Source organism: Halictus rubicundus, chromosome 13 (genome assembly GCF_050948215.1).
Source record: "Halictus rubicundus isolate RS-2024b chromosome 13, iyHalRubi1_principal, whole genome shotgun sequence".
NCBI classification, from domain to species: domain Eukaryota; kingdom Metazoa; phylum Arthropoda; class Insecta; order Hymenoptera; family Halictidae; genus Halictus; species Halictus rubicundus.
The window spans coordinates 8,890,968-8,914,715 of NC_135161.1; the positions used below are offsets into that span (position 1 = coordinate 8,890,968).

A 23,748-nucleotide genomic window follows, 5' to 3' on the forward strand; every position below is an offset into this window, starting at 1 on the left:
TTCTAATATTTTGCAGGTTCTAACGAAATCTGTTACGGTTCAGTTCATAAACATAAAAATTCCTTTGCAGATCTAGAAAAGTAACAATTAAAATTAAAGATAACATGATAAATTTTTATTTCGAATTCTCGACATTTATGGAGTTGTAAACGTTGCTATGAGTTTCGCGAAACGTCCCACGCGCGATCGAAGAAAAAACGAAAGCGTAGGCGTGTTCTGCGAGCAAGAGGATCGTCAGAGGAGCCGCCGGCGGGGTAAAATTAGCAGTCGTTATCACGGGGACGTAACTCGAAACGGTCCCTCTCTCTCTCTCTCTCTCTCTCTCTCTCTCTCTCTCTCTCACTCTCTCCGCGCGTATCCGACGAAGAATTCACGAGTGCTCTCCCCGTGGCAGCGACATTCGAATAAAGATACGGCGTGGAACGAGCACGAGCAACGATCGTACGTCGGCCGTGCCGATCGTAGGTGAATAGTTTCGATATCTCTCTGCGATGGAAAAGGTCGCATCGTGGCCTACGGGACCACGGTGGCCGTGTTCGCCGCCTCGAACTCGGCCCGGAGATACGGCGGAGAGCGTTTTCGCGTTTCAAGATAATCCTTCCTTCCTTCCTTCCTTCGGGAACACAGAGAAAGAGAGAGAGAGAGAGAGAGAGAGAGAGAGAAAGAGGGAACCCTCCGGGGATATCTCGCGGAGTTATTGCACGACCGTTCCCGTTCCGTTCCGCTTAGAAACCATCGCGCCGACGATATCACCGGGGCTCCGAGTCCGCGTCGTTCCGACGATCCTCGTTTTTCCAGGGGAAAGCCGAGCTTCGAAAAATCTGAGCTTAAACATTCCTCCGCGGTTCTATCTTTTGCCTCTGATATCAAAGAAATTACCTACGATCACGATTAAAACAATCGTGGTCACTTGTCGCGAATACGGCACGTTCGGAACGGTTAGAATGCGGTAGGACCTCGATAGTTGCACAGATGCATCGAGGAAAATTCAGACTACGTCTACTAGTTCCTTACTGTTCAGTTTCCTTACTCACCGCTGAGCCTTTAACCTTGGAAGGTCAGTTTAAGAAGTTTGGGCACTCTAAATTACGGTAGGACCTCGGTAGTTGTACGAAAACATGGTTATAGGTCCCCTACGAATCTACCTTTCTTTCTATCACGGTCTTTTCCTTCTGGTCTTACAGAAATTCCTCCAGACGACAATTAAAGTCGAGTATGGGACATTTTAGAGTGCGGTAGGACCTCGACAGTTGTACAAAAACATGGTTGTAGATAACCTGCGAATGTACCTTTCTGTCGACCACGGCCATTTCCTTCTCATCTTAGAGAAATTGTTCCAGATGACAATTAAAGTCGAGTATGGGACATTTTAGAGTGCGGTAGGACCTCGATGGTTGCACAGATACATTGAGGAAAATTCAGGCTACGACTGCTGGTTTCTTATTCTTCAGTTTCTTTGCTCACAATCGAACCCTCAACTTAGGACACTTACAATTAGTGCAGGGAGTCTACTAATCTACGGTAGGACCTCGATAGATGTACAAAAAGGTGGATGAAGGTTCAAGAATTCCAATTCTACTCCTTCAATCTTCACTTGCCCTACTCGCAACTGAATCTCTGATTTAGGAGACGCGATTTAAAAGATTTGGACTACGGTAGGGCCTCGATAGTTGTACAAGATGTCGAGGAAAATTTAGGTATCACCATCGTGTATCACCATCCTTGTATCTATGATTCAGCGTTTCCATTCCACATTGGGAAGGGTCGGAAAACCTGTGATAAACATTCCACTGCTTCTCTGTCTTTCTCTCTCTTTCTCTCTCTCTCTCTCTCTCTCTCTCTCTCTCTCTCTCTCTCTCTCTCTCTCTCTCTCGCTCTCTTCTGTGCTTCAGCTCTCGAACGAATTCTTCCAGATGAGATTTAGCTCGCGATGCCCAGGGGGTGAGTTGATCGATAGGCGCCGCGTGACTCTCCGATATTGCAGCCCAGCCACCATTCCATTTTTCTAGTTATACAAATTTCTGCGGCGCGGACGCCACCGAGGCAATATTGCGTTATGGATCGTAGATCCTCGTCGATCGGACGGGTTTCGGTATTGTCGCGCAGCGGCGTTAAGGGAGGAAGAATTTTTCGACTCCGTGTTGTCATTCCTGTGGATCACAGCGAGTCCGCAGGAATAGTTGGCATCGTGAAGATTGCCTCTCGAGTTTCTATCGTCAATTAAGTTTCGTTCGTTTCAACGATAAGCAAAAATACAATTTTAAACGTTTTTCTAATCGTTTCATCCTGCCATTCAACTCCATCGTTCCATACTTTAATTTAACTCCATCGTCAACAACTTTACAAAATTGTCATACTATTACAAAATATAAACAACCAATAGTAATTAGTAATTTTATAGAATACAGTCAAACCTGTTTTTGTGGGGTCCTTTTTTATGTGAATTTTATTTTGTGCGATTTGTTTTGTGCGATTCTCTTTTATGCGGTATATGAATGCCAACGGAGTTGGCACTATAACACCCTTTTGGACTATGACGAGTAGTATTGAATTATGTGCATTTTGAAAAATTCACAAAAGCAGGTTTGATTGTATATCAAGAATCGTACATCACGGTGTATCAAAGCAAATCAAAGCTGGTCAATAAATATCTTTCGGAGCGATTTAGTTTTTTCCCGAAAAATTAATACATCAATGAAAGTCGTCCCGGTGCAAAGTATATGAAAAGTTCAATTTAACCGGGCAAACGATCATCGTCGCGATTATCCGTTTTAACGAATGCGGCTATCTCCATCCCCTAAGTCCCATCAGTATTTCGCGTCCGGGGCCCGTCCTCGTTAGGCCGACGCGTTAATAACCAGTCTGCGGATCTCATCTGGCGCTCTCTCTCTCTCTCTTTCAGGCTCGTTTAAACGAATCTAGACACGGCGAATGAGTTCTCCGATATCTCTTTCCGCCTCTCGCATCGCCGACGGAAGTGCGAGTCCCGCTCGTTCTTCGCTTGTAAATAACACGTTGCCGTAACAAGACGTCAACGGGAACACGGTGGACAGTGTCGGAAGTCAACTATCAAGAATTCTTAATGAATCAGCCGGCCAAGACCCGGACCACCTTTCTTCCCAACCCTCGCTATTCCCTAAAAATTTCGGAAACACAGTCATTTTAGAACACAATTTTCAATCTTCTACATTACCGTATAACGTTCGGTGTCCGTGTACTATTTATTCAGCATCGGGGAGGAATGTTGATGCGAGAGAAAAGGATGTTCGCTTGTCGTTAAGATATAAATTATCTTCGAGAAGACGACGAAAAATCGTCCAGCGAAAATGTCTTGCATCCTGTCCCCCGGGTTCTATCGTTTGTGCAAATTGACAAACCGCTTCGGAAAGATTGCTGCGTCGCTTGCAAAAAATCCGCGGACCAATGCAAGACTCCATCGCGCTCGCAAAAAAAGCAAATTGCATTCTGGAGACGCGTGTGTGAGTGCGTCGCGTCGTCGGTCATTCAATTATTCGTCTATCCGGCGGGATATTTATTCCCATGGAAAACCGTAGGGTACGATCGACGGAACGATGGGGGACGAGGAACGGAACGGCGGTCTACGGGGGTCTACGGGGGTCTACGGGGGTCTACGGGGGGCGAGGAGAAGGCGTAAAGAAACTTGACCTACCGCAGTTTTAACTACCGTTCAATTATACAGTTTGCTTTCGGGTCGTCGCGCGGCCGAATAAACCGTGTAATTTACCGGCAATAAAAGAGCGAGTGGTAACGGCCCCGCGAGAGAGCGAGACGCGACGGTCCGAGAAGGACAGAGGGAGGATTGTGTGTCGTTAACGACGCCGTTTACTGCCGCGAGGAACGAATATTTTGTTACAACTAACGGAGGGGAAGCCCCCTTCGCAATTCCACGTGAAATCGCGGCACACGCTCCGTGGCCCCTCACCTGGCCCCGAGAGCCGCCCCCGGAGCCCTCCTACGAACGCGTTCGAGAATCCCGTTTCGAAAGTGTCGTTCGACCGAATCCAACGATTCCCGCGAAAGCCGAGGTAATTGGCCCTCCAGCCAGACCCCGCGGCGAAACGAACATAATCGCGAGCACTAACCTCCGGGACGACGTTCTTCAGAGCCTCGGGGATCCTTCGAATCGCCGCTGGACGCTTCGAATTAGGTGCAAATCGAGCAATAAATGCATAAGACAACCTGATTTTTGCCTCCGGGGAGACAATTCTCCCGGAGGTTATGGGAACGTACAAACATTCACAAACTGTCGAGAACCATGCGATTTCTCAGCGAAGTTTCAGAACTTGTGTCTGTGTCGCCATTCACATTCTACTGAAAAAGGATCTAGGTGGTTAGGAGGATCAAAAAATCCCTTCGGTCGATTTTGCCCGGAAATGGCTCGTTCTATAGCTCACCAAGGGAGAACCCTTTTTGCCAAACTACAACCCCACACCCCTTCTGTAAGGGTAGCTACGGGGAACAAACGAAAAACCAGTTTTGACCCCATTTTCCCCACTTAATCGCATCTAAAAATACTGAAAAAAATCTGACGCACTCACCACATCGAGCCACACGTTCGAGAATTTTTTCCGATTTTTCGGTTGGAAACTCTCGTGGCAAAAAATGGAAAACACGAAGAAAGTTCGGAAAAATACAAACTTCGCGTTGAAGTTTAAGAGCGACCACTCTGGGAACTAATTCAATAATAAGGTGCTGTCATCGACACTATCTGCAATTTTTTCCATATATTTTTCCAGGGTGCACCGCCGAAAGATATTTAAAAGTGACTATGACGCAATGAATCGTTCTGCAATTTTATAGTTGGCTACAAATATTTCTATTAAAAATCAAGAGAGAGAGAAATCTGCCTCTTAGTGAGAGTCTACATAAGATTTCAAAGACGTCTCTTAGACAGAATCTACTTAGGACTGCTATCTGCAACGTCTCCTAGACAATCTCTTCCTCAAACTTTTACATGGGACGTGTCCTAGGCAGAACCTGCTGAAGGCTCCTATCTCGAATGTCTCCTAGACAGTGTCTACTTGAAACGTTGATCTAGGACGTCTCCTATTCAGATTCTCCTAAAGACAAAATGCACATCTTCCCGCGGTCTCGCCCTTTGGTAAACAACAAATCAATTAAAACCCTCCCTTTATCCTGGCAGCTACCGGAGGACAGTTCCAAGAGTCGCTTATCCGTTTAAAGAGAGGAACGGACCGATCAAGGCTGGATCGTAATCGAGCGAAGGTCGCGAGAGGAAGGACCTCTGTTCTCGAGAGGAGATTCTCCTCTCCCGCGCGTGCGAGAGGACAGTTAAAACAGCGGCGACGATAAAACCCATCTCGCCGGGCAACAAAGTCTCCGGCGCGTTACAAGACGCGGGGCCCCGAAGATAGTCGTCTGGGAAAAGAGGGAAGGAAAGAAATCCGCGAGATGTCTACCCGCGGACGTCGTCGCCGTGCGACGTCCGTCCGGCTCGTAAATTCTCGGTTTATAATCGTCGACGCGATGGGACTCGCGCGCGACTCTCGATCCCGGGACGCGCGGCTCGTCCGTTTTGTTACTTAATTCCGCCGTGCGACAACGATCGGTGACGATCCGCGGCGAGGAGGGGGCCAGGATCGATGTCCCCGGGATCGTTAAGTCCAAGATTTAGGTGACAAGTCGGTTTATCGTCGGGCGATCCTCTTCGCGCCGTTTCCAACGCGATTTCTGCGCGAGAAAGTCTGCGCGAATCGGTGACAGCCTCCGGCACCGGTACTGGACGGTCGAAGTGTCTATAGTGCGGTAGGACTTCGATACTTGGACGAAAACGTTAATAGAAGATCAGGTTTCATTAAACAGTTCCTTATTTTCCAGTTTCTCCAATCGCAGTCGAGCCTTGGAGCTAAGAATATCAGAATAGGGGGTGTAGACTGCAGTACGACCTCGGTAGTTGTACACAAGCGAGGTTGAATGTTCAAGCATCTTCTTCTGTTCTCTCGTTTTCTATTTTCTTCACTTGCAACCTAACCTCCGACCCAGGAAAATCAATTTAGAGTGGGTAACAGCCTCTAGGCACCAGTACGGGACGACTGGAGTGTCTATAGTGCGGTAGGACTTCGATACTTGGACGAAAACGTTAATAGAAGATCAGGTTTCATTAAACAGTTCCTTAATTTCCAGTTTCTCCAATCGCAGTCGAGCCTTGGAGCTAAGAATATCAGAATAGGGGGTGTAGACTGCAGTACGACCTCGGTAGTTGTACACAAGCGAGGTTGAATGTTCAAGCATCTTCTTCTGTTCTCTCCTTTTCTATTTTCTTCACTTGCAACCTAACCTCCGACCCAGGAAAATCAATTTAGAGTGGGTAACAGCCTCTAGGCACCAGTACGGGACGACTGGAGTGTCTATAGTGCGGTAGGACTTCGATACTTGGACGAAAACGTTAATAGAAGTTCAGGTTTCATTTAACAGTTCCTTAATTTCCAGTTTCTCCAATCGCAGTCGAGCCTTGGAGCTAAGAATATCAGAATAGGGGGTGTAGACTGCAGTACGACCTCGGTAGTTGTACACAAGCGAGGTTGAATGTTCAAGCATCTTCTTCTGTTCTCTCCTTTTCTATTTTCTTCACTTGCAACCTAACCTCCGACCCAGGAAAATCAATTTAGAGTGGGTAACAGCCTCTAGGCACCAGTACGGGACGACTGGAGTGTCTATAGTGCGGTAGGACTTCGATACTTGGACGAAAACGTTAATAGAAGTTCAGGTTTCATTTAACAGTTCCTTAATTTCCAGTTTCTCCAATCGCAGTCGAGCCTTGGAGCTAAGAATATCAGAATAGGGGGTGTAGACTGCAGTACGACCTCGGTAGTTGTACACAAGCGAGGTTGAATGTTCAAGCATCTTCTTCTGTTCTCTCGTTTTCTATTTTCTTCACTTGCAACCTAACCTCCGACCCAGGAAAATCAATTTAGAGTGGGTAACAGCCTCTAGGCACCAGTACGGGACGACTGGAGTGTCTATAGTGCGGTAGGACTTCGATACTTGGACGAAAACGTTAATAGAAGTTCAGGTTTCATTTAACTCTTCCTGATTTTCTAGTCTCTCCAGTGGCAGTCCAGCCTTGGAGCTAAGAATATCAGAATAGAGGGTCTTAGAGTGCAGTACGACCTCGGTAGTTGTACACACACGAGTTTGAATGTTCAAGCCTTTCCTTCTAGTCTCCCCTTTTCTATTTTCTTCACTTCTAACCAAACCTCTGACCCAGGAAGATAAATTTAGAGAGTTTGGACCTCTGCTGGAAGACCTCAGTAGTTGCACAGAATGACAATACGTCGCAGCTCCTCTTTCTAATATGTCTTTTCTTTCGATTTTCTTTGGTCAATCATTTCTAGCGAGCTCTCTTCATTGAGAGGTGTCATCGTCGAGGGTGTACTGTGTGTTCATGTATCGAGGCAGTACAGTATTTCGAAAGCGAAATCGATAACTCTGGAGAGTCCAGGCAGGTCCGATACCCCGTCCGCGACTCCTTTTATTGGTAAATAAATAATCAACCAGTTGTTGCGGCGACTGGCATAATTTATTAGCCTCCCCGAGCCCAGAGTATACCCTCCCCTCTTAAATTCCTTCCCCCTCGTTTACCTGCTTTCGCGTGTACTTCGGGCTCTCTGTTGTCTTCCTTTATCTCCCTCGGTACCTCGATACCTCACCCCGCGTGATCATCGTCGCGAAAGTAAACGTGTTTCGCGTGTGCCTGTCTGCGAGAACGTTCTGCTACCATGTTGCATCCTCCAACCCCTTCCAATTCGCCATAGCTAGCATGACTGCACATCGTCGGTACACGATGAGTCATTCTAATCAATTAATTTTATCGGAATTAATCTTCTCTATGTTTCCAAAAAACTGAATTCAAAGTACCTCGATTAGAACCGCAATCACAACTATAGAACCTCATTTTCGAAGCAACAAACCCTGATTTTTAGACTAACAAAACTCCCAAGAAATCATAAAAGTTTTCCTTCAATTTTAATTTCTTCCAATTTCTAATTATTATTTCCATAAATATAATGTTCAAAAAATCTCCCAAAGGGTTCTTCGCACAAGGAACCTACAATACAAAGAAATAACGTTTACAACAAACACCAGGAGTTAATACCAACCAACTCACCAATACTCTATACGTCCTCTGGCAACAACCTAAACCAATTTAAAAGTCGCACAGCAACCGGTGGCTTATGCTAAAAGCTGGTAGCCAGCGTTTCTTTAATTGACAATCGCGTTCCGGGGGCCCGGTGCGGGCCCCTAAGGCGAGGTGGGAACCCGACATGGGCCCAGCCGCGTCGACATCGTATTGTCTCGCGTTTTTATTCCTACTTTCCTCGGTGGGCCCATGAACGAGCACCGAGAGGGGCCCGTGAAGGGTACCGCGAGAGGGGCCCAACGGAAGAGAAGTGGGGACCAGGGTGTAGACTTCAGGGGCTCTCGATCGCATACCTCGGGATCACGCTCGTTTACGCTATCCACGGATTCGCGCGAGAATAGCCGGGGCCCTGGGGCCCCTTTGCGTCCCTCCCTCTCTGCTCGCCGACAGTGTGCGTGCTCTCCGTCGCGGGAGGAATTAACGAGTAACAACGGGGCCACCCTGACCCGGGCGCCAACGTGTCCCATTAAAGGCGCCCTTTTTCTTCCTCGGGGCCCCGGAGCCCGGCTACCAGGCTTGCTCGTTATGAAAATTCCTCGAGTTCGAACCGGGCCACGATTCGCGGGACTCTCTCGCTAAGGGAACCGCGGGAACCATACCGGGCCCCTCTACGGGGCCCGACAGATGCCTTGCGAAACCGCGGGGAGAGGGTGCGGATTTTTCTGCGGTGTAAAATGGGCCCTGTTTCCTCTCCAGGAGCCGCTGAAATTGCCGGCAGGACTCCTTTTGCGAAAATCTGGAGAAAGCAGTGCCATTTTGGGCCTGATAGTTGGTATAATTGGACCCAAATAATTGGAGATCTGCAGTAATGTCTCTATGAGGTGAATCATATTTTTCTATCGATGTTTATAGCCAGATTGCTTGTGGAGTCCCACTTTAACAAATTGCAATGTATTTTGCATAAATATTTGTACGTTGGGACAATTTTCAAGATTAATCTATTGGCCAGGAAAATAGTTAGGCATAACTTCGGAACTTTTTATCCCTCTTCCAAATTTGTTCAGAAGATCAGCAAGATGTTCCGTCAGAGTCCCCTGTAGATCATTGGACCCCACGGTTAAAGATCGACACAATTTGTAACGTATCCTAGTCGTTCTACTGTCGAGTTACAAACACAGTTGTAAAGCCACTCGCCAGGAGGTTGGTTCGAGAGCGATATGAGTTTTGGTAGTCCCGAACACGGGAGTATCCAAAAAGCATACACGATGATGCCGGGCAGTTGGGGCCCGTTGTACCTCTCCGGGCCCCGTCCGCTATAAATAGAGAAGGAAAAGGGTCCCGGTTCGCGGCCACGGACTGCTAAAACGAAGAGGAGCAGCCTCGGGAATTACGATTTCATCGTTCGCCCTCGTACCTCCACTCGTATTTCACGTCTTTGCCTCCTGTACCCCCCTAAGTGCTGCTCCTATTACCATTCGCGGGGCCCCGAGTCGCTAATATTTATCATTCGTGGCGGACTCCTTAGTTCTTCATTACGAAACATCGGTAATTTTGTTGATTCTGGTCATTTGCATAAATGCGTACCTTGGAATTCGGTTTTCTTGCTTGGTCCAACCGAGGGTAGGGCAATTAAGGAAAAATTAAGCAAAAATTAATTAGGAAAAATTAAGGTGGTATTGCTCTTCGGGAGTCATTCAGTCTCGTTTCCATCATTTCATCAGGTTCCTACAAATCCCGTATGATTTTTTCTTCATTTCACTTTTTATTTTTTACCGAGCCCTCAGCGAAAGCCCTATGTATCCGAGCTGCCACATTAGGCTAGCTATTGGATCATTCTTCATTGAAGGACTGTATTACAGACTGTGAATCCTTCATGAATAAATAATGAGAACTTCTGTAGCAACATTTCTTGCTCACTCAACTACGATAGGGCTTTCGCCGATTCCCCAATAGGGGAACTGAAGTACAGTGAATTCTCGATATGTGTCACCAACACGGGTCTTGCCAGCGTCATATATCGTCCAGGAGAGACACCCGAGTTATGTTTACACTCCTCGGCGTCCGAGGCCTCTGAAGCTTCGCGACCCCTCACGGGGTATCCCCTTCCGATGTGGGGATAATTCCGCGACGTTTATCATCGAGGCCTTGGCGACATATATAGAGAAAATCACTGTAGTATCTTTCCGGAGGACATTGAGTATCCTTTTTAATTTTTAAATTTTTTTTACAATGTATCTAGCCCTTTCGTTCTCTCCATTTCTTCAATAGCTCTCGCAGAAAGCCCTAGCCCTTCAAGGGCCAGCAATCCCTACTGAAAAGGGTCCGAATCGTAAGTAGGATAGGAGCGATTACGATTGGAGCGTGCAATCGCAAGCACACAGGGTCCGTCGAAACGAGGACTCGGAGGGCTCGTAGGACTCCGGGCACGCATCATCGTAATAAATATCGGCAACCGCGTGCAGGCTACCTTAAGGATCGTCCGGGGGTCGGAGGTCGTGGGCTACGAGCGCGCGAACAGCGAGCCGCGGCGATTATTATGCTTATTAAGGCGGAAAGTAATAAATTACGGCCGGGTTAATAATGGGAACCGTGAGAAGCAATCGACTCGCAGCGAGGAAGTCGTTCGGCTCCGGCAGCCGCGGAACGATCCTGCGTATCGAACGCGCGCAACGTCTTCCCGACGACCGGGGGCCCCGAGGATCGATTCCTCCGGAGGAGTCCCTGAAGAACTCCCACTACCGTCTCTCCGAGAGAACGAGAGCCCCCCCGTCTCTTCTTCGTCCCTCTACCCCACCCCCCCCCCCCCGGGGGCAAACCCGTTATTTGTTGCTGGCTCGTGCGCGCAGACCGGGAAAAGGGTCACGCCGACCAACGTTTCCAGGGTAATAAAGCGGTACCCATTCTTAATTAAATCTAAGACAACGCGGACAAGGTAATTAAAGCAAACATCCGACGCGATAAAACCGGGGCTTCGATCCTCGGCTCCCGCACGAGCTCTATGGGACGATCCCGGCCACGGGGCACCGTCGACAGCGTCGCTTTGCTGCGCATGATTAGCCACAGGATCACACGTCGTCCTCAGGATCACAGGTCATCGACAGGATACAGAAAGGTCGAGCTTTGGAGGTGTGACTCTGAGACAATCTTTTATTGTTCTTCAGAGGCGCTTGCAAGATTCATTATAGCCTCGTCCGTGTACTCTGGATAGCTCTTCTTCTTGTCTTCAGTCTGAACCCTGAAGAGATATTTTTCTCTATTCTTCGTAACTGTCTTCAATGTTTGATATGTTCAAGAACGTCTTTCGCTTGGTTTTTTATTATTCTTCGAAGGCGTTTTCAACATTGATAATGTGTTGAAAACTGGCTAACTTCATCTACGATCCTGAAGAGAACCCTGAAGAGATGTGTACTCGTCTGTAATTGTCCTCAACATTACGTACTTTCGACAACGTCCTACAGGAATTGAGATCAGATCAGATGAATTGAGATTGCGTTAATTTCACGGATTCTAAACATACTTAAACCCCCGGGGACCTAATCTGTGCACCTTGAAATATTTCTGAACAATTTTCACCGTAGCTAAGTAAGCTTTCGTAGAAATTGCAATCAGAATTAAAACTGGGGACATTCAGCAAATTCAATACTAAATATTATTGTTACATTTCATTTACGCCAGTTTTCCAATAAAGTATTGTTGTCGCTTAATGGGAAGAATTCAATTACGTTCGTGTTTCGAATTGATTCCAAAATTGCCAGTACCGAAGACCATCTTCGTTTTCACTTTCAGTCGCCAGTTCGCCGTGGCTTCGCTCGATGCTGTATCGATTCAGAATCGAGACAGCTAATTAAACTGTCAGACAACTACTAAACAAACCTGGAAACTATTAACAAACTATTTCCCGCGGCGAAAGAGCCGAAACGAAAAGCAGGAGGCTCCCTTTACGGGAGCATCCAGAAATATCCGTCCCCCTCCCTCGGACACGCGTGTAGAAAAGTAACGAAAGGGTTTATGGGAGGGTTGGTGAAGTGGGGGAAGAGGGAGGTAGGGGGGGGAGACAGCCAGGTAAACGCTTGGTGAAAAAACGAGCGTGCCATCGATACACGTGTGCGTACATAGTTTGCGCGATAATGGCTGCTCGTCGGCCGATATAGAGATAGCCTCGGTTAGGCTCGCCGTGGCTGTGGCGTGCGCGAGGAACAGGGGGAAGAATGGGGGAACGGAGGGGGGTCGTTCTGTGGCAGGGTTAAGCATAAATCAATCAGACCGCGTTTCGACCCTGTGGAAACGATGGGGCTCTCGAGAGTCTCGGAAGATCGCGGTAGGTGGAAACTGACAGTCCGTGTTTGCGTTTGTCCCTGGAACGTTCTGTCAGCGAGCCTAACTTCAAATGTTGGCGGGGGAAGCAAGTCTAATTGACAGCTGTGTGTAGAGTTCGCGATTGAAATCATTTCCTGGGAATTTAGATGAGAAACCTATTCTTGGGAGCCGAACATCCTCGGAGGATGTTTTAAATTCATCGTTTAAAAAGTATGCTCTCTCAAACTAAAAATAGTGTAAACATTTCCAACCCTGTTCGGGGAGGAACAAAATGTCCTGAAGACTGTGGATTTTTATACAAAATAAAAACTGAATTAATTGCAAGATACAGAGACTACTTAGAAATGCACTCTCATCTTAACAGTATTAAAGGGTTGGCAATAATAGCAAAGTATTTTTAATAATTTTCCTTGATATGTGTTAGATCTAGCAATAACGTAAAGATCAAACTACCATCGATAACAACAGCCTAACTCAACGCCCTTTCCAACAGAAACTGAAGACCCCGAGCCCTGCTAGTACCGGGAGACTAAAAGAAGGACAACTGGATAAAACGAAGTACAAGACGTCCATCATCAGTATAGAGAAGACCTTCCTCAATCTCTCAGAAGGTCTCCGGTGCATCCCCGAGCGCAGCTGATCAACAAAAGCCCGGCTCAAAGACCACTCCTCTAAAACCAAGATCCATCTTAAGCGTGCGTTTAGCAGCTCTCTGCTCTGTGCATATTGCAGGTCTCTCGGTATAACGAAATGCAGTCGAAAGCGCGTATCGAGGTAGCCCGGGCTGCTCTCTCTCTCTTGCATCCTGTTCGAGCACGAACGAACATAGTAAAGAGACACACACGGTTGTGCGCGAGGGGTGGAGAAGAGAAGAGGGTAGTTGCGCTGTCGCGCGGCGTGGCTCGCGGTAATAGGATTTCACGTAAGCAGCCTCCCAGGCAGCAACAGCAGCAGCAGCAGCATCGGCCAAAAATCGAAGGAGCTTACGTGGAGATGCGCCGCCGTGCTGTTCCAACGGCCGAGGAAGAAAAATCGAGGAGCAAAAGGTGCCTTGAAGAGAGGCAGGAACACATTCGACCGGGACAGAGTCGGTGGAACGACACAAAGCGCACGATAGTACGCGCCGAGAGATAGAGAGAGAGAAAGAGTGAGAAAAAGGGCCCGGGAAGGGCCCCCAGGGCGAGGGGGAGGGAGAGAGAAAGAAAGACGTCCGGCCCGTACAATTTTAATTAACCCGGTACCGGGTAGCCGATCGCGATCGAATCGGGTGCACGATCTACAAGGAATCTACATAAGATCCTCCACTCGCGGCTACAACTCAATCCCCTCTTTCTATTCGGGGCCCGAAGAGGGGCCTTAAGAGGGGCCCGCCACGGGCCCCGTTGGATCCGGTGGACACGGGGAACACAGCCGCGCTCACAATCTTCCTGGCTGTTGCCCTCCCCCGTCGCCTTATCTCGGCCAGCATCGAAGATAGCACAGCCTCCGGAGAGCTTGCTGCTGAGACCGAGAGAGAGAGAGAGAAAGAGGGCCCAGGCCCAAGGAGAGTAGCCACCGAGCTCATATTGTTCTCCGCGAGGCGTGTAACTTACCGGCAAAGAGAGAGAAAGACCGCTTCTCGCTTCCAGCAGACCGAGAGCGAGCTCTTCAGCAACCGCCGCGCCGCCCCGAGAGCTTGTTCTTTGTTTTTCCATTGATCGGTGTGCGTTCGCGATCGCCTTAACGACGATTCCGACCGGGGGACCTCTAACTACGACTCTTTTCTGCTTCGGTGCTCTTTGGCGGATCTTGTCGAGATATGCTAGTCGAGAGCCTCCTGGTATTGAATCGTTTGGAATAGAGTTGGTGATCTTGTTGAGCTGTTGGTCTGGTTGGATGAGAAGTTTGGAGGACCTCGCGCCTGGTGCGGTGCCTGGATAGAGCCTGAGGATGACCGAGTGGGGGGTTCGATGATGGAATAGAGTCGGTGGATGAAGAGATTGGGCCTGGATGCACGAATAGAGCGAGAGGACTAAGGAACAGGTCCTGGATGAAGGAATAGAGCAGAGGACATAGAGCCAGAAGATGGAGGAATAGAGCCAGAATCTGAAGAATTGGAGTCAGAGGATGAAGAAATTGAACTTGGATGTGCGAACAGAGCGAGAGGATTAAGGAACAGGCCCTGGAGTAGTAGAGCCAGTAGCTGAAGAAATAGAGCCGGAGGTTGAAGGAAATAGACCCGGACGATGAAAAAGTAGGACTTGCGGATGAAGAAACAGGGTCTACCTGAAGTAATAGAGCCAGTAGCAGAAGAAATAGTGTCGGCCTGAAGTAATAGAGCCACTAGCAGAAGAAATAGAGCCAGAGGATGAAGAAGTAGGGCTTGAGGATGAAAAAATAGGGTTTGCCTGAAGTATTAGAGCCAGTAACAGAAGAAATAGAGCAAGATGATGGAGGAATAGAGCCAGAATCTGAATAAATAGAACCAGGGGATGGAAGAATAGGGCCTGAGTCAGGGAATGGGACCAGAATCTGAAGGAATAGAGCAAAAGGATGGAGGCAAAGGGCCTGATCAAAGAATAGAGCTAAAATCTGAAGAAATTGAATTAGAGGAAGAAGGAATAGAGCCAGAATTTATAGAAATAGAGCCAGAGGATGGAGCAATAGAGCTAGAATCTGAAGAAATAGAGCCAAAGGATGGAGGCATAGGGACTGATCAAGGAATAGAGCCAGAATCTGAAGAAATTAAATTAGAGGAAGAAGGAATAGAGCCAGAATTTATAGAAATAGAGCCAGAGGATGGAGCAATAGAGCTAGAATCTGAAGAAATAGAGCCAAAGGTTGGGGGCATAGGGTCTGATCAAGGAAAGAGTCAGAATCTGAAGAAATAGAGTTAGAGGATGAAGGAATATTTCCAGAATGTATAGAAATGGAGTCAGAGGATGAAGGAATAGAGCAAGAAGCTGAACAAATAGAGCCACAGGACAAAGCAACAGGGCCACAGCTAAAGGAACAGGCCTCGTCCGAAGGACTAGGTCCAGAGTATGAAGGAATCTCGCGAACGAGGTTCGGATCGAGGCCGTCGCTCGTGTTCGCGCGTCCGCGCGTATTAGAACGCGCGGCCGAAGCGACGAAGACGAGGACGCGTGCACCCATACGTAGAGAAGCTCGGTAACACGATAGCGGCCGTATGTAAAACCATCTGGTGTAAAACGAGCTGCTGGCTCGTTCGAGTATTAAATCGGACCTCTCTTACCCCCTTGGCTCCCCCGTGCGCCCTCTCGAATCCGCCCTGTGTCCCTCTTTCTCTCTCCGCGTTCCTCGTACTTTGATCGACTATCCACCGTTCGACGTCCCTCCACTGATCGGGTCCTCTCTTCCTCCTCCTCCTCCTCCTCCTCATCCTTCACCCTCTCTTGGACGATTCGGCCTCTTTAGCCTACGATCCTCTTTCTCGCGGGATCCAGCCTGCCCTAAGACTCTACACGAGCACACGTGGACACCGAGGAATCCGCTAAGCCAACCGGCTGCTGCGATGTCGCGGGATGAACCCGTTCGAGGGAAGTTAGGCTACAGCCACGTTAGGGTATAGCGATGTTAGGCTACAGCCACGTTAGGCTACAGCCACGTTAGGGTATGGCGATATTAGGCTACAGTTTGGGTATAGCGATGTTAGGCTCCCGGTGGCCCAGGTTAATCGAACAAGGGACTCGTAGTTGGGACTCAAAGTGGTAGAGGTAGGTGGTTTAAAGTTGCTAATTGTATTTACAGAAAAAGCTGGGTAATTGTTCGTTTGTGGATTGACCCGTAGGGGTTGCATTCCATTCCTCGTTGCTTTATTGACCTTTATTCTGAACTCTTATTATTAATTATTGGACATACAGTCGCATTAAATTGCACTGTACATGAAATTGTCAATTTTGAGTCCACACTTTGTCTGACGCTGGTCGACCCTTTCTACTTAACACATTTGGGCCTGCATTTACTTCAGCAATAGCCTTCATAGGTACAATATGCGATTGAAATGCACTATACCTTCTAGTAAAATATAAACAAATTGTCACAGGAAAATTATGGACTCTCTGACCATTGTGCTATGTATTATAATTATAAATAACGGTTCGCAGAAAATGATTAATTTCAGTTTATTGAAGTTATTAAGGACGGGAAGAATTTCTCGCAGGGTTCCCACTTTGGATGTAGAAACTTTTTATAAAGAAACGACACAAGATATCGAAAAGTTGCTCAGTGGGAACGCAGCTTTACATCTTGCCGAGGTCCCGTGGCAAAAATGGCCCCGGCTGGAACGGTACCTCGAATCGAGGCCAATCTGTTCTCTATGGAATCCTATACGTCCCGTAGACGTTTGACGAAGTCAAACTTCGTTGGTATCGCGTTACACAGGTGCCCGCGCCCCCGTGTTTCGCCGTTCGATCGATCGATCGTTCGGTTTCCCTGTTGGTTCTCCGTTGTACGCGCGGGGATCGTTAAACGATTCTCCGCCGTGGGGTCTCTGTAATCTTAAACCGAACGAGCGAAACGAGCGTCGGGGCCGGGGCGCGCGCGCAGCGTTCGCGAAATTTGCATTCGAAGTTCCCGCAGAGCGACGAGAGATGCGAAGAAACCCGTTCGGAGGAGAAACGCGCGCGCGAGTCGCGATCGCGCCGGTTCTATTATCCCTCGCGATCATTCGTAATTCATCGGCGATTATGACTCCGAGCCGATTATAATTAACTCGGGGGCCGGTCCCGGGCCCGGATCCTACAGGCCCGCGTCATTACGAGGAGATGAAACGGAGATCCGGCCCCGATCGATCTCGAATTAACGACCGGGACGATTTGCATCGGGACGCGCGATTTATCGGCAACGACCAGATCTCTCGTACGCGCCGCGCGCTATACAAAAATTTATGATTAATCGCGCGCGAGTTATCCCGGCCGTGAGAGCAGACCCCTCTCGAATTGTTATTATCGTTATTATTGAAATTCAATGTTTCGCGATCTTTTTTAATGGCCCGACGAAAACGCGCGGCTCGTTTTAATTAACGTTACTCCCGGGAGAGAGATTAAGTCAAGCTGTTGTGCGCCGAGTTGTTGCAATTTTTCAACCTGTCCGATCTCTTTCGTTCGGTTGTTTCCTATTAAATGTGGAACGCACACGGAACGTCTGATTTCGGGCGAGCGTTGTTTTACACGGTCCGGATCGTTTTAATTAAACGCAGGGACCACGGTCTGTGCGCGCTCTCGGTTAATTGGCGTAATTATCTAAAACGCCAGCCCCGCCACCATGTTTCGTACCGCTGCGCTAAGGAGACGACAGAATGATGCATGCTCTTATGGAAATGCGTTTCGGATGTTTCGCGTTTTCGTTCCCGCGGACGCGTATATCCGTCCAATAAAGCCCGGCCCCGCTGAGTTATAGACTAACTGCGAGCCTTTCCAGCAGACAATTACAGTCGAAATTTAATTATCGCCGGCTCACGCGAGAAACACTAATTGTCACCGCGAATTTGGCAACCGAGGTACGCTCCACATTTTTCTGCAGCTTTGGGGATTCGTTATAGGCCTGGAAATCATTTTTCCGTTCGTGTTCGGGGATACTAGTCACCCTCAATCATCTTCAACCCCTTGACCCACCCTTGAAGCATTCAGTTATTTTTCTGTTTAAATTTCATGCGTATTAGGACTTTCTTCCGTCACTTAAGTGTAGCACTCTTAAAAATTCAGAAACATTTTACTTTCATCGTTTTGTGTACACTAAAACATTTTTTCCCTTAATTCGAGAGTGCTATGCACCCCTAAAGCTTTGAGAAATTTTTATTTTGTTACTTGTCACGTGTATTAAGTCTTTTCTTCTTCATTTGTTACCTATAAACAATTTTCCTCCAATCACTTCATCGATCGCTTCTATTTCCTTACTGAGGGGTGTCAACCCCTTTAAAAATCTGGGAATAATTTTTCTGGTATATTTCGTGCACGAAGTTGAACGGAGACGGTCGGGAACAGACAATGGACGAATCGACGAGAAATGACACATTGGTGGACCAGGTCGTTGGCGAAGGTGGTCGGGGAAGAGCCGGGAACAGGCAGAGTAAGGTACGAAATGGGGGAACGAAGCTTGTCGACGGGTCGGAGACTAATGCCTCTTAATGTGGCTCCGCGAGACCCGGCAGATAATGAAATTGTGGAGAGAAAGAGAGATAGATAGGTCGGGAGGAGAGAGGAGCGCCTCGAGTGTCTTAAGAAAGCCCTGCCACTGACCTTTCTCGTAGTTGATTTGCCTCTCCTGCTGCCTCGCGTTGTCGGCCGCGACCTTGAGCAGGCCCTGGATATTCCTGAGCAGGGTCTCGGTACTCGAGACCGAGGGATCCTGGCCTCCCTGGGAGACGGCCACCGCCGCGGAGGCGATCTGCGAGTAGTTCAGTGCCTGAGGACTTTCCGAGCCAGGCGCGGCCATTGGCAGGTTCTCCGGCACGTCCGACAAATCTGCAACAGTCACCAAAAACTTATTCAGTTCGCCTCGCACAACCATCGTGAGAGCGTTGACCTCTCTGACCTGTCTACCAGCTATTACTAGTAAGGGGTCTCACTTTGAGATTTTCTTACTGCAAAACTATTCGAGCTTTCGATATGAAACTTCTCTGCATAGTTTCGTCGATATTCAGACTATATACACTAATTTTTAGACGAGGCGAAAATCAAAATTGAGCTCAGCAGGCCCTTTAATGTGGTGCCTTGTCTAAAACCCTAGGTACCCTGGGTTCCCTCTTCTGAATACTTAGGAATTTTTAAAATCAAAACTAGGAGAGCTATCAGTGTAAGATTTTCGTGTGCATGTTTATTGGCGTCTCATTTATGTCAGAAAATTTTTAAACATATGTAGGAATTAAAATTACGCTTGCAATTAACCCTTAAAGGTGTGTCCATACAGAACAGTAGAGAAAGGCATCAATTTCATTTTGGACATTCTCATGGATGCTTCTTCAGGTTCTCATGGATGCACTAGCCATAGCAGAGACCCCATGCCAATTTCTCCAACCCCTAACAATCCTTTAATCTTTTTTCGTTGCGATACAGAATATCGATCATTCAGGGGCCCAGCCGAGCTTTCCTCAATATTTTCCAAAGCGTCGGTCAGGCGCCTGGTGTCCGAAGTTTCAGACGTGGTTGTAGGTGGGTGACCGGGTGCCAATAAATTTCGCCATGGGCTTCACGTGGAACAACGTTCGAGGGAGGTCTCTCGCGTTGGTTGATCGTCGACTTACAACGCGTGCGTGTTCCAGAGTCGTAATCCCGGCGCGGACTACTTGTTACCCTTCGCCACGTCTCTGATTTAACGTGACCGCGGACGAATTAAATTCGCGGATTAAACGGGCCTGGCCACCGGTGGGACCGGTGGGGTCCTGTTGGGTCCCGCGAGTGCCCCTTGTACCACCGGGGCCCTCCACGGCATCCTCCACGGGGGTGCAACACCGAATTGTGTGCTCGGACGAGCGAGAGCCCGGCCAACCGACGAGAAAAGGGGAAGGATCCCGGCACAGATTTATTCGCGATCAGAAACGCAGCACCGCGGGATTTTGCGGGGAAAACGCAGATAAATCCCGTGGCAGGATCGCAACGTCTGGAATCCCGGGTTTCGTGGAACAGAAAACAACGCTCCGTGTCGTCGTCCTTCCACCCGGAGAGATATCCTGGAAATATCTCGAAAAGGAGAGAAAGAAGGTTTCTCTCGCGACGGCTAAAAGGCGGGAGTAGTCTCGTTATTCTCGCTCTATCGACGATTAGCGTGGAAGCATGGTTTTCGTCGTTCGATGGAAAAAGGTGGGGGCCCCGGGGAATAAAGGATGCCTTATGGTTATGGCTGCGGAGAGAGGTCCGCCGAGAAAGGAACACACAGCGGAGAGAGAGAGAGGGAGAGAGAGAGAGAGAAAGGAGAGAGAGCTATAGAAAGAGAGAGAAGGAGAGTAGTGGCGAGACAAGACGTCTGCGTGGGTTCTGCCGGGGCCCCTAAGTGACCGAGAGAGCGCCTCGGTACCCGGCCCACACCGTGGTGGCTTTGGGTCCCGGGGCCCTCTGTTTTACGGCCGATGATACGTGCTTTATTGTATCGTCTTTTAATTATCAGCGCGCGCACCTACAACGCCACGGCATTCGGTTACTTATTGCCATTCGCCGATTTAATGCTCGCGCGCCTTCGGTGCCGATCGACCGGCACCCTTTTGATAGCAACCACTCTTCCCTCTCTCTCTCTTGCTCTCGCCCTTTCTTCTCTGAAGCTCACAATCTTCCTCTGTTCCCTTTCTTTCCTTTTTCTTTTCTTTCCGGCCGGTGTCCTTCTCCGGAACCCATTACAATTATCGGTGCCCCAAGGGCCACAAGGCCCTCCGAGGAGCTGCTCCAGGGCCCCAATGTCTTCTACGAGGTTAGAACGCCAGTTTGCAGTATGATATAATAAATATAAATCCGCGAACGGATTTTCTCTGACCTAACCTTTCACAATTACCGGTCCCCCAAGGGCCACAAGGCCCTCCAAGCAAGAGGCCCCAAGGCCCCAATGTCTTCTACGAGGATAGGACAGGACACTAATCTATAGGAATTTGCTCTATCCTAGCCCCTTGCAATTATCGCTGCCACGAGGCCCTCCGGAGGAACATCCATCGGGGCCCCAGTATCTTCTACGAGGACCACGTGTCAGTTTCCAGTATGATAAGTCCGAAAATTGCGAGCTGATTGTCTCTAACTTAATCCTTCACAATTATCGGTGCCCCAAGGGCTATAAGGCCCTCCGAGCAAGCGGCCCCAGGGCCCCAATGTCTTTTACGAGGATAGGCCATCAATCTATAGTGTCGTAAGGTCCAAAATCCCGAGAAAATTTGCTCTAACCTAGCCCTTTACAATTATCGCTGCCACGAGGCCCTCCGGAGGAACATCCATCGGGGCCCCAGTGTCTTCTACGAGGATCACGTGTCGGTTTCCAGTATGATAAGTCCCAAAATTGCGAGCTGATTGTTTCTAACTTACTCTTTCACAATTACCGGTGCCCCCAAGGGCCACAAGGGTCTCCTCGGAGCGTTTTCCAGGTCTCGAACGTTTTCTATGAAGTTGGAACGCCAGTCTCCAGCAAGATAAGTCCCAAAAGCGAGCGTATCCGCTCCAGGAAGTCGCGAATCGCTTAGAACCGCGTACAACATCGGATTCCGGGAACGAGGGCGAGATAGCGGCGCGTCTCATTAAATCAGAACTGCATTCCACGGGCGTGTACACTCCCACGGGCGTTCGATGGGGTTCTACTTCGATCACCCGGCGGCCACCATAGCCAAGATGTTGCCCGGCCGCACGACACGCTGCGAGACACGGATCTTGGACCCCCTCGCAGCCCCCCGTGCGAGCTACACGCCAATCCGTAAAAATTTATACGTCTAACTCGTGTCTTTCCCGAAATTTAGGGGCGACCGAGGGGTACACACCCCTGGCGGCCTCTAATCGCTCCCCCCTCCCCCCGACGGTCCTTGGCCCCTGGGTCCTGCATCATTTTGCAAAGATCTATGGATCCTGTGCAGGTTCCACTGCCTTATGGGTGTTAAGAGTCTTCGGAGTCACTGGTGGATGCATTTCTGATGACGTTGCAATCTTGGTGCCTGCAGTAAATCGTTGCGACATGGCCGTTTCATTGTCCTTCAGGTAATTGTCCCTTCACTCATCCGTCCTTTGTGTCGACTAGACAGTTTTGCTTGCTCAAAAGTAACAGAGGGTTCTGCACTATTTTCTTTCAATTGTATATCATCCAATAGGAAAGTAGGAAAAAAGGAAAATATTGCCCTGGAAAATAGGAAAATATTGCCCAGGAAAATATTCCCCTGGAAAATAGGAAAATATTGCCCAGGAATATATTGCCCAGAAAAAAAATTACACAGGAAAATATTGCCCTGAAAAATAGGAAAATAGGAAAATATTTCCCAGGGAAATAGGAAAAAAGGAAAATATGAAACTATTGCCCAGGAAAATAGGAAAATAGGAAAATATTGCCCAGGAAAATAGGAAAATATGAAACTATTGCCCAGGAAAATAGGAAAATGTAGCCCAGGAAAATATTTCTCAGAAAAATATTGACCTGGAGAATGGGAAAGTAGGAAACTATTCCAATAGGAAAATATTGTTCAGGAAAATAGGAAAATATTGCCCTTTTACTTTTAATCAATCAGTTCATAAATTCAGCTATTTCTTATTCCGTTGATTGTTTCCCATTCAGTTCAGTAGTTTATTGTCCGAAGTAAATAATTGAAACTGCTTCTATTGCGTAAGAATGTAAACTTCTGTCTGGATCTTGTTTTTTCGTGTGACTGATCGAGGATTCCCGGGGCTCTCTAATTGGAATATCCAATTAACGCGGGTCCGGCGCAGGGACAATCGGCGAATCGATTAGGAATCACCGCGATTATGACGCTTCGATGCGTCGAACCGTCCGAGAAGAGAGACAGGGGACCAGATAGCACCGCGTGGACCAAGATTCTTATCTGGACCCATCTTTCATTATTAAAATGAAACTAAATACCGAAGATGCGAGTCTAACGACCGAGCATCCTGGCCAGTGGTGCTCCCCTGAAGGATACCGTTCTTCTACGGCACACACTTTCTGCGTATCCTCAAAAGAAACGCATCGTTTCTTTGCTCTAGACAGGTATAATATCGCGATTCTCATGCAGCTCGCGTTAATTACTACACCGGGAAAATTAATCGGCTGATATGCAAATATACGCCGCTCTTCTGGCTCGATTAAAAAACCCAGTCATCGTTAGCTCTGATTTGAATACGGATTCATCATGCTACTTAATTTATAATGCACATCTCGTTTACTTTTATTGCCTCTTTCCTGCGTTTTTCGTTTCGTTCCTATCAGGCTCTATCCTCGATCTAGCCAGACGATGAGAGCTCGTTCGCTTTTGAAAAATCCTCACTTTTTCTTGGGAAACCTCGATCCAATCTGCTCCATCTGGTTTCGCATTGGTGCATTATTCCTGCGACTCTTATCCTCTACATTCCCGAAGAGCTTTGAGGCAAAAAATTTGGCAAATCAGATTTTTTAAATTTAGCTGACGTTTGGAGCAAGCGATCTTCAGTGTGCAAAAATATATTCAGCATAATTTTGCTATTCTCAACGTGCAACTCCTTTTCTTTATATTTCTCCTTTCTCGTTCGAGGCTCAGTATTTTTGTCACGCGTTGGGGCAAAAATCAGCCACGTTGAGATTTTTCGAGGTTGTCTGCTGCTGGCATCATGCGATCTCGAGCGTGCAAAAATATGTTCAGCGGGTACAATTTCGCCGAGGATCCT

The 23,748-nt window shown here is 48.1% G+C and overlaps 1 protein-coding gene across 3 annotated transcripts in view; it reads right to left on the minus strand.

Moving 5' to 3' along the window:
• Positions 1 to 23,748, minus strand: part of Dac (dachshund family transcription factor) — a 299,290-nt gene that overhangs the window by 69,075 nt on the left and 206,467 nt on the right. For all 3 annotated transcript variants that reach the window (XM_076799306.1, XM_076799304.1, XM_076799305.1), the window contains one exon: positions 18,679 to 18,903. In XM_076799306.1, the coding sequence (XP_076655421.1) occupies positions 18,679 to 18,903 (225 nt within the window). The remainder of the gene's footprint in view (positions 1 to 18,678; positions 18,904 to 23,748) is intronic.